At 46.3% G+C, this 15,700-nt stretch overlaps 1 protein-coding gene across 2 annotated transcripts in view; it reads right to left on the reverse strand.

Moving 5' to 3' along the window:
• Positions 1-15,700, reverse strand: part of TTC12 (tetratricopeptide repeat domain 12) — a 348,845-nt gene that overhangs the window by 102,215 nt on the left and 230,930 nt on the right. For both annotated transcript variants that reach the window (XM_077458134.1, XM_077458133.1), the window contains one exon: positions 5,103-5,163. In XM_077458134.1, the coding sequence (XP_077314260.1) occupies positions 5,103-5,163 (61 nt within the window). The remainder of the gene's footprint in view (positions 1-5,102; positions 5,164-15,700) is intronic.

Below are 15,700 nucleotides of genomic sequence, written 5' to 3' on the forward strand. Positions count from 1 at the left end.
AACAAATGTTACAATGAAAGATGTCAAACAAATTTATACTAGTGTATACCCGGCTTTAGGGCATATTTCTCTTTCCTTTGAAAAGGTGTGAGCCTTTCAATTGCTTTCAATTACTCTAAAACTACAAATAAAGAATAATTTGCTTATAGTACTGCAAGGGACTGGACTGTGGGAAAATGAAGAAAAAACATTGATGGTTGCCACCCTTATGCAGCTGAAATGTAGGCTACTGCATGCTATTTGACCATAAAGCAAGTAACAAATGAGCCTTACTTTTCTTACATTACATAGTCAAAATTACCCAAAAAATTAATCATGTACAAACAAGAGAAGTATTTGAGAAAGAATTGTAAACCAAGATGAAATTAAACAAAACTGCACAGAAAAATAGAAGCAACTCAACCATTGCATTTTTTTTTAATAACAGTTGACTTTTGAGATACTGAGAACTACCGGCAGGGAGACAGTTAATATAAACAAAATTCCACAATGATAGGCTAGATTAGGCTTCAACCTACATCTATTTTTCATAACTGTGAAACTGACCTTATTTCTTTCTCCCTGGGATATTAACCGACCAAGCTTGTACTGGCTCACACATAAGGGTGGACGTTATGGAACACCCTCAGGCTTAGCTTTGCATGTGCTACCAATGTATATCTCTCAGGCTTCTCTTAAGAAGCAACATCTTGTCAACATAAATTAAGGATTTCAATTGTGCATGCTCACTGTGCATTAGATAAGATAAACCTTGCCTGAAATGGATATTTATATAAAACTAGACATATATACAGCTATATATAAATGTCTATGACTAATGAACTGACATTTACAGACATTAATGCTGCATATTTGTATTATATCAACAATATGTTTATATCCAATGCTGCTATAAAATGCTGCAACTGTTACTGTCTAATTATAGGCTGTTCCCAATTTTAACCAAATCTCCATTTTCTACCATTTTTAAAGTGACATACCATACTTATTCTCCAAAAAAAATCTATACATGTCTACTGCTTCATGAAATTGTTTCTTACTGTGTTTTTCTGTATCCTTGTAAAGGCCTCGGTGAGCTCTCAAACCTCTCTTTATCCCCTTCACTTCAAATTGGCATTAAAAGTGCATATTAGTTGCAGTCATGAGAACTGCTCTATGGGTACTACATATCCCATAGTCCACAGTCCATCTCAAGAACAAACAAGAGAGGGTGGCTACACTCCTACATACAGTGGGACCATAGAGAATGAATGTAGCCACCCTCTAAACAGGAAGGGTGATCACAGCAGCAAAAAAGGAATTTCGAGATTTGAATGAGGCTGAGAGCAGTTGAATATACTTTTTTGAGTTAAAAATACATACGTGAATAGATTTTTTTAAAACTTGTGTGTGCTCCCTGGGACCACTGATCGGTACACTGGACCACTGTGGGCAGCCCTGGTACCATGTGATGGCTGTAGCCAATCAGTGATCGCATGCACAGTAGTAAACAATATGTCACTTCCTGACATCATTGTTTACATTGGTGTGATCTCTGTGATCGGTCGAGATCCAATAGTATAGGGCCATTGACAGCAGCCCTGTACCACGTGAACTAAATAATATCCACTCACTTAGGTTATTTTTAACAAAGATATCTAGTAGTATATATTTTTTGCCCACATTTATGAACAGACTAAATAATTTCCACTAATTTTGGTTAGAAATTTGGGCCAACATTTATACTGCTACATATCTTTATTAAAAATAACCAAAATGTGTGGATTTTATTTAGTCTGTTCATAAATGTGGGCCAAAATTTAAACTGCCAAAATTTTAACTGCCAGGTGACATGGGATCCCCCAGGGCGTGGAATCTAAGAGCCAGCTGGTGTTCCTCCAGGGACCCTCTCATGAAGGTTTGGACTTAGCTGCGTGCTGACCCCAGGTCGCGACCCCCGGGTTCACCCTGCTCGCTAGGGAAGTACCAGAAGACACTGTTAGACAAGGATGGATGAAGCAAGGAGAGCCAGATAGTAAGCCAAGGTCAGGGCGGGCTGTACACAAAAGATCAGTTCACGAGAAGTCAGGTAAAACAGGTTACACAGGGGAGCTTCAGAAACAAAAGTTGCTCAAGCAATGGTGGCTGGTTAGGAAGGGATTTAAATAGAGAAGCACATAAGGGGCTGGACAGGAATTAGCAGGAAGGAAACATATATTAGGCAACAGGTGAAGGGCAGTGACACCCATAGCTGCAGAGTGCACAGAGCTGAACACCCACCAGTGGAACAACAGATGCCAGCCGACCCACTGCAGTAAAGGTGAGACACAGATCAGCTCCGCAGCTGATCTGTGGCAGTACCCCCTTATTACGAGGCCTCCCTACATGTCTGGGGGCTGGCTTGGAGGGAAATTTCTGATGGAATTTGGTCACCAGACGTGGGGCAGAGACATCGGTGGCAGGGACCCAAGACCTCTCCTCCGGACCATAGCCCTTCCAATCAATGAGATAGAATAGCCTCCCCCGGGAGTACTTGGAGTCCAACGTTACTTTAATCTCATACTGATCCGAGGTATCAGCCACAGGAGCGGGGTGAGAAGAAGGGTGAGAGAAGCGATTAAGGACCGGTGGCCAGAGCAGGGAGACATGTAAGGTGTTGGGTATCCTGAGATGAGAGGGTAGACGGAGCTTGAAAGCCACTGGATTGATCTGGCGAAGAATAGGAAATGGACCAATGAAGCGAGAAGCAAATTTCATTGAGGGTACCCGGAGTCGGATGTGCTTGGTAGAGAGCCAAACTCTATCGCCAGGCAGAAACTTAGGAGCCGGACGGCGATGACGATCTGCCGCTGTTTTATGCCTGGAAGAAGCTAGATGAAGATTCCCAGAGACTTTTTTCCAGATTGAGTTGAAAGACCTTTGAGTCTCAGCTGCTGCTGGTACCACAGGAGAAATGGGAACAGGAAAGGGAACAGATGGATGCTGCCCATAAACCGTGAAGAAAGGAGATTTTCCAGAACTGGCATTGGCGTGATGGTTTAAGGCAAACTCTGCCCAGGGTCAAATGTCCACCCAGTCATCTTGATGGGCTGAAATGAAGCAAGGAGAGCCAGATAGGAAGCCAAGGTCAGGGCGGGCTGCAGACAACGTAATCAGAACAAGCCGGATCGGTACACAAAAAATCAGTTCACGAGAAGTCAGGTAAAACAGGTTACACAGGGGAGCTTCAGAAACAAACGTTGCTTAAGCAATGGTGGCTGGTTAGGAAGGGATTTAAATAGAGAAGCACATGAGGGGCTGGACAGGAAGTAGCAGGAAGGAAACATATATTAGGCAACAGATGAAGGGCGGTGACACCCACAGCTGCAGAGTGTACAGAGCTGAACACCCACCAGTGGAACAACAGATGCCAGCCGACCCACTGCAGTAAAGGTGAGACACAGATCAGCTCCGCAGCTGATCTGTGACATATGAGGCATAATGAGTCTTTTGAATATGTAATTTTTTCCACAAGTTTTTGGAAAATGTGGAAAGAAAATGAAAACTTATTTTTTTTTACACAAAGTTATCTATTTATAAGATTTTTCTAACACATAGCATGTGCATAGCAAAATGACAGCCCAAAATACATTCTGCTACTTCTCCTGAGTATGGCGCTACCACATGTGTGAGAGTTTTACACAGCTGGCCACATACAGAGGCCCAACATGCAAGGAGCATCATCAGGTGTTCTTGGATAATCATTTATTAATACACTTCTGAAGGCCCTGGTGCACTAGGACAATGAAAACACTCAGAAAATGACCGTATTTTGGAAAGCAAACACCCCAACATATATTCTATGAGGCATGGGCTGCAAATAGGTACTCAGGTACTCTGATGGGCTGCAGATAGGTACTCGGCTACTCTTGGCTGGAGACAGGTACTCGGGTACTCTGATGGGCTGGATACAGGTACTCGGGTACTCTAATGGGCTGGATACAGGTACTCGGATGGGCTGTAGATAAGTACTCAGGTACTCTGGGCTGGAGACAGGTACTCGGGTACTCTGATGGGCTGGTAACAGGTACTCGTTATTACTGGGCAATCTGTGTGTTTTACTTCACACTGTAAGCGGTAACTAGCTTTTACGTAATCTCCTCCTCACACAGGATTAGTGTGTGAGGAGGAGAACCTGTTAACAGCTAGTTACCATAGTCTGTTGATAATTTTTACTTTAGAAATGTAATTTTGCTCCTGGACTGTTCTAAACACGGGAAAATGTAAATGTAAATGCCTGTAAAATGTACCACTTTACAGGCATACTATAGACACCCCCCAGGTACGAAATTTAAAGGAACATTTCACTTTTATTGTTTCACTTTAAGCATTATTAAAATCACTGCTCCCGAAAGAAACTGCTGTTTTTAAAACTTTTTTTGCCATTGATACATGTCCCCTGGGGCAGGACTCAGCCCCCTCAAACACTTTTTATGACAATACCATGCATATAAGCCTTTAAAATTAGCACTTTTGATTTCTCCCATAGACAATTCATTATAGCCACGAGTTATTTTAAATTACTTTTTTTCCCTTTAGTAATATCATTTTGCTCTCAGATTGTTCTAAACACAGGAAACATGTGCCACTCTACAGTCATACTATAGACACCCCCCAGGTACAAAATTTAAAGGAACTTTTCACTTTTATTGTTTCTCTTCTCCCAAAAAAAGTCTGTTTTTAAAACTTTTTTTTGCATTGATACATGTCCCCTGGGGGAGACCCAGGTACCCAAACTCTTTTTATGACAATAACTTGCATATAAGCCTTTAAAATTAGCACTTTTGATTATTCATGTTCGTGTCCCATAGACTTTAATGGTGTTCGCGTGGTTGAACAAAATTTTTGCCTGTTCGCATGTCCTGCTGCGAACCGAACCGGGGTGGGGGGTGTTCGGCTCATCCCTATTAGATAGTATATTATTTCCTTATTAGGGCAGTGATGTTGTGTGAGGTGTACCTAAGTGCAGAAAATAGTTGGGATGAGCCAATAAAATTACTTTTTGCCCCAAGCCTCATCAGTCCTGACAGTATTTACCCAATGGCACCCTACACCCTTTAGTATAACAGATTATTTTTATATACCTTTCACAAGTTTCATTTTGCTGGAGTCGATATCCACGATCTTCTGATACCAAGTTCTCGCCTAAGAAAAAGTAATACAAAAGTAAAGACTGTATCAAAAAATGCATGTGTGCATCTTTGGGCTTTTTGCCCTTTTATTAGTATATTTATTGAGTAGTGTTCTTTCAACTGCACTGATTTATAAAGGAACACAGTACAATTTTCTTAATACAGATGCGGGTTGATTTACTAAAGGCAAATAGATTGTGCAAAGCCATGTGCTTGAGAGCTTAGTAAATGAGGTGAAGCTTCACCTTGCAAACAATACCCAATTACATGCAAGGGGAAAAAACAGCATCTTTGCTTGCACATGATTGGATAATGGAAGCTAGTTTCCCTTCATTTACTAAGCTTTGGAGCAAGTGCCCTTTCAAAGAGCACAGTCTACTTGCCTTTAGTAGGTCAACCCCCATAGCATTTGCAGGTCTCAATTAAATAAGGTGTCTGCTTGTAGGGATGGCCGAACGGTTCGCCTGGTGGTCGTTTCGCGGCAAATTTCGGCTGTTCGCCGTCCACCCGATCGGCGGACTATTGCCGCCGTTCGCCCAGCGGACTTCCGTGTTTACTGTGTAAAAGAACTTTGACCTATGATGACACATCCATCATGGGGTACAGGACATCCAATTGAGACATTACAGCACATGGACACTTGGACATTCCCCCTAACTTATAAATAGACCCGATCCGGCGGCCATTTTACATTCTTTCTACTGTCACTATAGGGAGAGGTTGCTGTGTGGAGCAGGGAGAGACTTCAGTGACCCAAATCTCTAGCTATTAGGTCCACAAAGTTCTTTTAAGGACTGGTATCATGGTATAGGTGTTAGGTGTAGTTCAGGATATAGGTTTGAGGCACTGCTGTGCTAGTGATTGTTGCAGCAGCCTGAGTGTCTTTTGTCAGTGTAGAGAAAGGGACAGGACACTGTGCAGCAGGGACAGTCAGTTTAATCATTAGCTGTTACTATTAGGTCCACAAAAGTCCTTCTCAGGACTGGTATGGTAAAGTAGTACAGGATATAGTTTTGAGTGCTATTCAAGTTCTTGTTCCAGCAGCCTGTGTTTTGTCAGTTTAAATAGGGACAGGCAGGAAGCTGTGTGTGGCAGTGAGGGACAGTCAGTTTAATCAGTAGCTGTTACTATTAGGTCCACAAAGGTTCTTTTCAGTACTGGTATGGTAATAGGCTTGTACACGTATAGTATTCTTTCTTCCAAATATAGAAAGAATATTATACTTGACTGCTGCCCTTCTGCTGCAGTAGTCCTTTATGAGTATAGGGACTGAGGTACAGTCTGCTAATCATTCACAACCTACTAGTTCCACAAAGGTCCTTATAACTACTGGTAAGGTATAGGGTACTACAGTACATAGGGTTGAGTGAGGTACAGTCTGCTATTCCTTAAGGACTGGTATAGGTCCACAATATATAGGGTTGAGGTGCACTACTGCTGACTGCTGCCCTATACTGCAGCAGTCCTTTATCAGTATAGGGACTGAGGTACAGTCTGCTAATCATTCACAACCTACTAGTTCCACAAAGGTCCTGACTGGTAAGGTATAGGGTACTACAGTACATAGGGTTGAGTGAGGTACAGTCTGCTATTCCTTAAGGACTGGTATAGGTCCATAATATATAGGGTTGAGGTGCACTACTGCTGACTGCTGCCCTATACTGCAGCAGTCCTTTATCAGTATAGGGACTGAGGTACAGTCTGCTAATCATTCACAACCTACTAGTTCCACAAAGGTCTTTATAAGGACTGGTAAGGTATAGGGTACTACAGTACATAGGGTTGAGTGAGGTACAGTTTGCTATTCCTTAAGGACTGGTATAGGTCCACAATATATAGGGTTGAGGTGCACTACTGCCGACTGCTGCCCTATACTGCAGCAGTCCTTTATCAGTATAGGGACTGAGGTACAGTCTGCTAATCATTCACAACCTACTAGTTCCACAAAGGTCCTTATAAGGACTGGTAAGGTATAGGGTACTACAGTACATAGGGTTGAGTGAGGTACAGTCTGCTATTCCTTGAGGACTGGTATAGGTCCACAATATATAGGGTTGAGGTGCACTACTGCTGACTGCTGCCCTATTCTGCAGCAGTCCTTTATCAGTATAGGGACTGAGAGTTTTGTCACAGGGTCATTTAAAAAATGACAGGCAGAGGAAGAGGCAGGCCCTTCCGCAGGGGTGGTAGGGGTAGGGCAGGAGCAACAGGCTTGAGCCAAAGTGGGAAGTTGCAGAAGGTGCGTTCAATTACTTTAAGGATGCACCAGACTTGGTTGAGTGGCTCACTCAGCCTTACTCTTCTGCACCCTCCTCATCCTCTCGATCTGCACCCTCTTCTTCACTCTCTGCTATGTGCACCCCCAAAGACACTACCACCAACAACACCACCACCACCACATACCTTCCGCTTGAGTCACAGGAATTATTTTCTGATCCATATCAAGACATTTCTGATGCGCAGCCACTCTTGGCATTGGATCAGGAAGAGGCGGTACAACAACCGCCACTCAGCAGTCTGACGACAGTACCCAGATCAGCCCAAGGAGGAGGTTGGTCCCCAGTGTTGCTGCCTACTCCGAGATCTCTACTTATAGGGGTGGGGATGGTGACGTCGATGATGACGTGTCTAGTGATGTCAAGTGGGTGCCCACAAGAGAGGAAGAGGAGGGGAGTTCAGAGGGAGATATGGACCAGCAGATAGGGAGGAGAAGCAGGAATAACTTACATTGCACAGGAGGGACAAAGCAGACTGCTAATGTATCAGGAGCGAGTCATCGACCATGTACGGTCACATCTGGCGCTCCCAGGACGCCGGCACATGGCTCCGCAGTGTGGGCTTTTGTTAACGTGTCCGCTGCTGAAATTAGCGTTGCCATCTGCGATCTTTGCAGTCAACGCATTAGTCGCGGTAAGCCCAACACTCACCTAGGGACGACCGCCTTAAGAAGGCACATGAGCAGCCATCACTGAGCCCAGTGGGAGCAACGGAACACACAAAGCCACACTCCAGGCTCTCACCGTCCAGCCTCGTCTTCTACTTCTCCTTCTCCTCTCTCCTCACAATTGTCCTCCACTCCACCTTCCATCACGCCAAGCTCACGTTTTTCTGAAAAAAGGCAGGCTTCCGTGGGCCTAATGTTCAAGCGTAAAAAAAATTATGACGCCGGATAACCCTCTTGCCCAATTGTTGACGGCTGGCTTCTCAGAACTGATAGCCCGCCAACTACTGCCATATAAACTGGTGGACTCGGAGGCCTTTCGAAAATTTGTGGCCATTGGAACACCACAATGGAAGGTCCCAGGAAGGAAGTATTTCTCAGAGAAGGGCATCCCAGAGCTATATGGCCATGCTCAGCGGCAAGTGAATGTATCTCTGGCACACAGTGTCGGTGCCAAGATACATCTGACCACAGACTAGCAGGTCTAGCAAACACGGGCAGGGAAGGTATATCACTTTTACTGCCCACTGATGAACCTTCTGACGGCCGTAACCCGTGGCACCCGTGTAGATTTGGATTTACCACCACGGATTGCATGCAGGCCTGGCTCTTCTTCTCCTCCTCCTACTCCATCCTCCTCCCTCTCCTCCTCGGCTGACTCCTCCTTTTCCGCTGCTAGCTCCCCAGAACCTATTCGACATGCCAGGTGAGACGTTGCCATGCCGTGCTGCATCTGTTGTGCCTGGAAGCCAAGAGCCACACTGGCCCGGCACTCCTTTCAGCTTTGCGTTCACAGGCAGATCAGTGGCTAACACCGCTCAATTTGACAGTTGGTAAAGTGGTGTGTGACAACAGTGCCAATCTGCTTAGCGCATTGAAACAGGGCAAAATCACGCACGTGCCATGCATGGCACACGTCAAACTTGGCCGTGCAGCGATTCGTTGTCAAATACCCTGGGGTCCAGGACATCTTGCGACAGGCAAGGAAAATCTCGGGCCATTTCAGAAGATCTTACACGGCCATGGCTTGCCTTGCTGACATTCAGCGGCGACACAATCTGCCGGTCAGACGTCTTATTTGCGATTGCGCGACGCGATGGAACTCAACCTTCTATATGCTTGCTAGGCTGCTCCAGCAGAAACGTGCAGTTAACGTCTACCTGTATGAACTCTGCTGCAGAACAGGTTCTGGGGAGCTGGGGTCTTTTTCACCTCGCCAGTGGCTGCTCATGCGCGATGCATGCAGACTTCTGCGCCCATTTGAGGAGATCACCAAACTGGTCAGTCGCAGCCATGGCGCCATCAGTGACATGATACCTTATGCCTTCTTTATGGAGCGTGCATTGCGTCGTGTCATTGATCAAGCTGTGGAGGAGCAGGAGCGGGAAGATGAGGAAGTCGCAATGCTGGATGAATTCCCAGGGAGGGCTATTCTATCTGAGACAAGTCAACAACAGGAGTCTGAAGAGGAGTCAGAGGAGGATGGTGCCGGGGCGGATGAGGAGGAGCAAGAAGAGCATGCTTTAAACCTTTCTGGGATACCTGTTGTTGTGCGTGGATGGGGAGAGGAGAATGAAGAGGACGACATTATCCTGGATGATGAGCAGGAGCCAGGCCACCACATCGCTTCCAGTTTAGTGCAAATGGGGGCCTTCATGCTCCAGTGTTTTAATAGGGACCCCAGTATAAAAAGCATAAGGGTCAAGGACCAGTACTGGGTGACAACGTACTTAGACCCCCGGTACAAACACAAAATGGAGGAAATGTTACCGCCGTCACAGAGGGCTGTCAGAATGGAGCACTTCCAGGCCTTGCTTCGAGAAATACTGCATTTTGCTTTTGCGTGCACTGGCAGAGGAGCAATTCCCACTCCCAGAGAAGGAGTTGCGGGTACCAATCCAACAGCGCCTGCAAGAAGAGGCCGGTTTGAAGATGTGTTGGTGACTTCGGATATGAGGTCATTCTTTCAGCCGACCCATCGACAGGTGTCATCCAGATCCAGCATCAGGGAACGCCTAGACCGTCAGGTGTCCGACTACATCGGGTTAACGGCCGATGTGGACGCTCTGAGGAGTGATGAACCCCTGGACTACTGGGTGGGCAGGCTTGACCTCTGGCCAGAGCTTGCCCAATTTGCAATCGAACTGTTGGCTTGCCCCTCGTCCAGTGTCCTGTCCGAAAGGACGTTCAGGGCAGCAGGGGGGATCGTGACCGATAAGCGTACTCGCCTAGCTCACGACAGTGTTAACTACCTCACATTTCTAAAAATGAATGAGGCATGGATCTCGGAGGAATTCAACACATGTGACCAGTAGACCATGTATATGTCTAGAAACGATTTTTTTTAATCGAGCACACAGACCTTCTTTCTTCATTTGGCTCACTTCCTTGTCCAAAAAAAGCACACCGTACTATATGCCCGTACCCTCCTGTTTGAAGAGGTTGAGCGGTGTCATATTTCTACTGGGGCTGCTTATTATGAGGGGCTCCCACCATCCCTATGCTGTGCTGACTTCCTCCCGGGGCTGCTTATTATGAGGGGCTCCCACCATCCCTGTGCTGTGCTGACTTCCTCCTGGGGCTGTACTTCTGCTGTGCATATTATGAGGGGTTCCCACCATCCCTGTGCTATGCTCATTATGAGGGGCTCCCACCATCCCTGTGCTGTGCTGACTTCCTCCTGGGGCTGCTTATTATGAGGGCTCCCACCATCCCTGTGCTATGCTGACATCCTCCTGGGGCTGCTTATTATGAGGGGCTCCCACCATCCATGTGCTGTGCTGACTTCCTCCTGGGGCTGTACCTCTGCTGTGCATATTATGAGGGGCTCCCACCATCCCTGTGCTATGCTCATTATGAGGGGCTCCCACCATCCCTGTGCTATGCTCATTATGAGGGGCCCCCACCATCCCTGTGCTGTGCTGACTTCCTCCTGGGGCTGCTTATTATGAGGGGCTCCCACCATTCCTGTGCTATGCTGACATCCTCCTGGGGCTGCTTATTATGAGGGGCTCCCACCATCCCTGTGCTGTGCTGACTTCCTCCTGGTGCCGTACCTCTGCTGTGCATATTATGAGGGGCTCCCACCATCCCTTTGCTGTGCTTACTTCCTCCTGGGGCTGCTTATTATGAGGGGCTCCCACCATCCCTGTGCTATGCTGACATCCTCCTAGGGCTGCTTATTATGAGGGGCTCCCACCATCCCTGTGCTGTGCTGACTTCCTGCTGGGGCTGTACCTCTGCTGTGCATATTATGAGGGGCTCCCACCATCCCTGTGCTATGCTCATTATGAGGGGCTCCCACCATCCCTGTGCTATGCTCATTATGAGGGGCTACCACCATCCACGTGCTGTGCTGACTTCCTCTTGGGGCTGCTTATTATGAGGGGCCCCCACCATCCCTGTGCTGTGCTGACTTCCTCCTGGGGCTGCTTATTATGAGGGGCTCCCACCATCCCTGTGATGTGCTGACTTCCTCCTGGGGCTATACCTCTGCTGTGCATATTATGAGGGGCTCCCACCATCCCTGTGCTATGCTCATTAGGAGGGGCTCCCACCATCCCTGTGCTGTGCTGACTTCCTCCTGGGGCTGCTTATTATGAGGGGCACCCACTATTCCTGTGCTATGCTGACATCCTCCTGGGGCTGCTTATTATGAGGGGCTCCCACCATCCCTGTGCTGTGCTGACTTCCTCCTGGGGCCGTACCTCTGATGTGCATATTATGAGGGGCTCCCACCATCCCTGTGCTGTGCTTACTTCCTCCTGGGGCTGCTTATTATGAGGGGCTCCCACCATCCCTGTGCTATGCTGACATCCTCCTAGGGCTGCTTATTATGAGGGGCTCCCACCATCCCTGTGCTGTGCTGACTTCCTGCTGGGGCTGTACCTCTGCTGTGCATATTATGAGGGGCTCCCACCATCCCTGTGCTATGCTCATTATGAGGGGCTCCCACCATCCCTGTGCTATGCTCATTATGAGGGGCTACCACCATCCATGTGCTGTGCTGACTTCCTCCTGGGGCTGCTTATTATGAGGGGCTCCCACCATCCCTGTGCTGTGCTGACTTCCTCCTGGGGCTGCTTATTATGAGGGGCTCCCACCATCCATGTGATGTGCTGACTTCCTCCCGGGGCTGTACCTCTGCTGTGCATATTATGAGGGGCTCCCACCATCCCTGTGCTATGCTCATTAGGAGGGGCTCCCACCATCCCTGTGCTATGCTGACTTCCTCCTGGGGCTGCTTACGGTGCAGGTGTCAGTGCTGTATATCACGGTGCTGGTGTTTGTGCTGTATATCACGGTGCTGGTGTGAGTGCTTTATGTCACGCTGCTGATGTCAGTGCTCTCTATCACGGTGCTGGTGTCAGTGCTGTATATCACGGTGCTGGTGTCAGATCACTATATCACGGTGCAGGTGTCATTGCTGTATGTCACGCTTCTGATGTCAGTGCTGTATATCACGGTGCTGGTGTCAGTGCTTTATATCACGGTGCTGGTGTCAGTGCTTTATGTCACGCTGCTGATGTCAGTGCTCTCTATCTCGGTGCTGGTGTCAGATCACTCTATCATGGTGCAGGTGTCATTGCTGTATGTCACGCTGCTGATGTCAGTGCTGTATATCACGGTGCTGGTGTCAGCGCTGTATATCACGGTGCTGGTGTCAGTGCTTTATGTCACGCTGCTGATGTCAGTGCTCTCTATCTCGGTGCTGGTGTTAGATGACTATCACGGTGCAGGTGTCATTGCTGTATGCCACGCTGCTGGTGATCATCTCCTGCACCCTCTTCTTTGCCTACCCTGACCTTCCCTCTCCTCCATTGCCTTCATGCACTCCACAGTCCTGAATTGTCACAACAGTTTCACATATAAAAAAAGAATGCTTGTAGTTGTCGATCCCAGATTCACCTCATAAATGTGTCATGTCATTGGCCATGTGGTGGGACTATGTTTGCACAGCTAGTAATTATTTTGTGGCTGCAAATTTGACCTGTAGGTTTGCAAAGTTCGCCTCCCATTGAAGTCAATGGGGCCCGCCGCGAACGTTACGGTTTGCGAACAATCGTCTGCGTTCGCGAGAAGGTCCCGTCGGAAGTTCGTCCATCACTATCTGCTTGTGCTTTGGTGTCAGTTCATAAGCCCTCCCCATGTAAAATACATGATTCCATGCACTGCACTGATGAGGTTTATCTAGCCTGTGCAGTTTGGAATAAGTTCCTCTATAATATTTTAGATGTACCTGTATCATAAAACAGGAGTTCTGGATTTGTTGGTTTCTGCAAAGGCATAAAGAAATAATTTGCATGGCTCTGACCACTATCCTGAAATGGTGAACAAACCCATTATTGTTTTTAATAATTATTGTTTTGATCTGTGATGAAAGTGAGCCTTGTATATACCATTTGTTTTAAGAAAGCTTTACTAGTTATAGTCGTAATAGTCATGAGTAGTCTACGCGTTTCATGAGTAACTATGCATGACAATATCATGGGGGGTGTGGTTTTGAACCTTGTCATTAGAACCAATTAGTTGAATGTTCATATATGGTGGATTTTAATAAGAATTGTAATAAAAATGCTATTGTTTTTAATTTAGGGTTGCACCAATACCACTTTTTTAAGATTGAGTACAAGTACCAATACATTTTTTCAAGTACTTGCTGATACCGATACTTTTTTTTTAATGCCATGTGACAGTTTTCAAAGCACAGTACAGATGAATGATATCTTTTCAGCACTGATAGGTGGCACTGACTGATAGGCACTGATCCTGTCTCTGATAGGTGGCATTTATGGGCACTGATAGGTGGCACTTATGGGCAGGCAGTGGCAATGAAAAGCAGCACTGATTGCATTGGCAATTGCTGGCAGCCTGGCATTAAAAATGAATGATGAGAGACAATCAATAACAGTTTAAACTTTCTCCAGTATACAAGTGCTGTGACGCCCATCTTGGTACACCCTGCACTCGGCTCCAGTAAGCAGCAGTCAGAAGGCAGTAGCGGACATCTTGTTACACCCAGCCCATATAGTTAGCCCAGATCCCCGATGCATCGACCCACACCCCTGCCCCCGGCCAGCTTACCTCCAGCTGCTGCCAGACTGCCAGGACTCGGTCCTAACTGCCAGGACTCGCTCTCTGCTCTGCCCACTGACTTGCGGGTGTCACCTCATAATGCAAAGGTATCAGCTCAGGCATCGGGAGTATTTGCCTGAGTACAAGTACTCGGGCAAATACTCGGTATCGGCACTGATACCGATACTAGTATCGGTATCGGTGCAACCCTAGTTTTCATATATGTACTCCATATTGAATTAATGACTTCACGAGCATGAGTCAAAGTTCCTTGTATCTGGTTGTATAAACCTGGTGTTTTGCTAAAGGCAAATAGGTTGATCACTTTGCAAGGGAAATTTCTCTTAGTGAAGGTGGAAAAAAATCACTTTGCAAAGAATGCCCAATCACATGCAAAGCAGATAAAAAAATATATATTTTTGCTTGCACATGATTGGATGATGGAAGTCAGCAGAGAATAACCTAATTTACTAAGCTAAGGGAAAATTCCCTTGCAAAGTAAATAGTATATTACATTGCTGCTGTGGGCTCTGGACACATGTGGGGTTATTTACGAAAGGCAAATCCACTTTGCACTGCAAGTACACTTGGAAGTGCAGTCGCTGTAGATCCAAGGGGGACATGCAAGGAAAATAAAAAAACAGCATTTTAGCTTGTATAAAATCAGCAGAGCTTCCACTCATTTCAGATCTACCCCTCAGATTTAGAGCGACTGCACTTGAAAGTGCACTTGCAGTGCAAAGCGTATTTACATTTCATAAATAACCCCCATGGGGTGTAAATGGAGTACTTGCTGTTTCCAATCAACTTCTAATCATTGTATCCTGACAGCACCAGGTCCCGCAATCAGAATACATTGTCCCAGTAAAATGGATTCTTCCATCCATCTAATTTGTACCCACTGGCTGAATTACAACAAAAAAAAAAAAAGAAGCTAACCATCTTCAGCCAGTGTTACTCTTGTGCCTATTGCCATGCACGCTCAGATGTAGACCCCCTACAAAGCTGGTGTAACAGTATTATGAAGCCAAGACTATAAAAATTGAAGTTGTAAGTAAAAAGTCCATCTCACTGTTATCCTTCTACTATCTGTATATCAAAAACTGCTGCCAGTGCTGAAGCATTTCTGAATGACTGATGTGAGAAAATCAATTACAGGACATGCCAGAGAGTAATGCCGCGTACACACGATCGGAATTCTTGTCGGAAAAAGCTCTGATGGTTTTCCCGGCGGAATTCCGACGGAATTCGGCTCAAGCTGTCTTGCCTACACACGGTCACATCAAATTCCGATCGTTTATAACGCGGTGACGTACAACACGTATGACGTGACTAGAAAAAGGAAGTTCAATAGCCAGTAGCCAATAGCTTCTGTCTTGTAGTTGAATCTGAGCATGCGTGATTTTTGGCGTGTCGGAATTGCATAGGCTTGTGCAATTCGTTTCGTAACAAATCGAAATTCCGCCGAATTTTGCATCCGAATGTCTGAATAAAAAAATAACGAACAACAACGAATACGAAAGAAATATAACGA

This window comes from Lithobates pipiens, unplaced genomic scaffold (genome assembly GCF_037356315.1).
Source record: "Lithobates pipiens isolate NorthernLeopardFrog02 unplaced genomic scaffold, aLitPip1_a1.2 Scaffold_27, whole genome shotgun sequence".
NCBI lineage: Eukaryota > Metazoa > Chordata > Amphibia > Anura > Ranidae > Lithobates > Lithobates pipiens.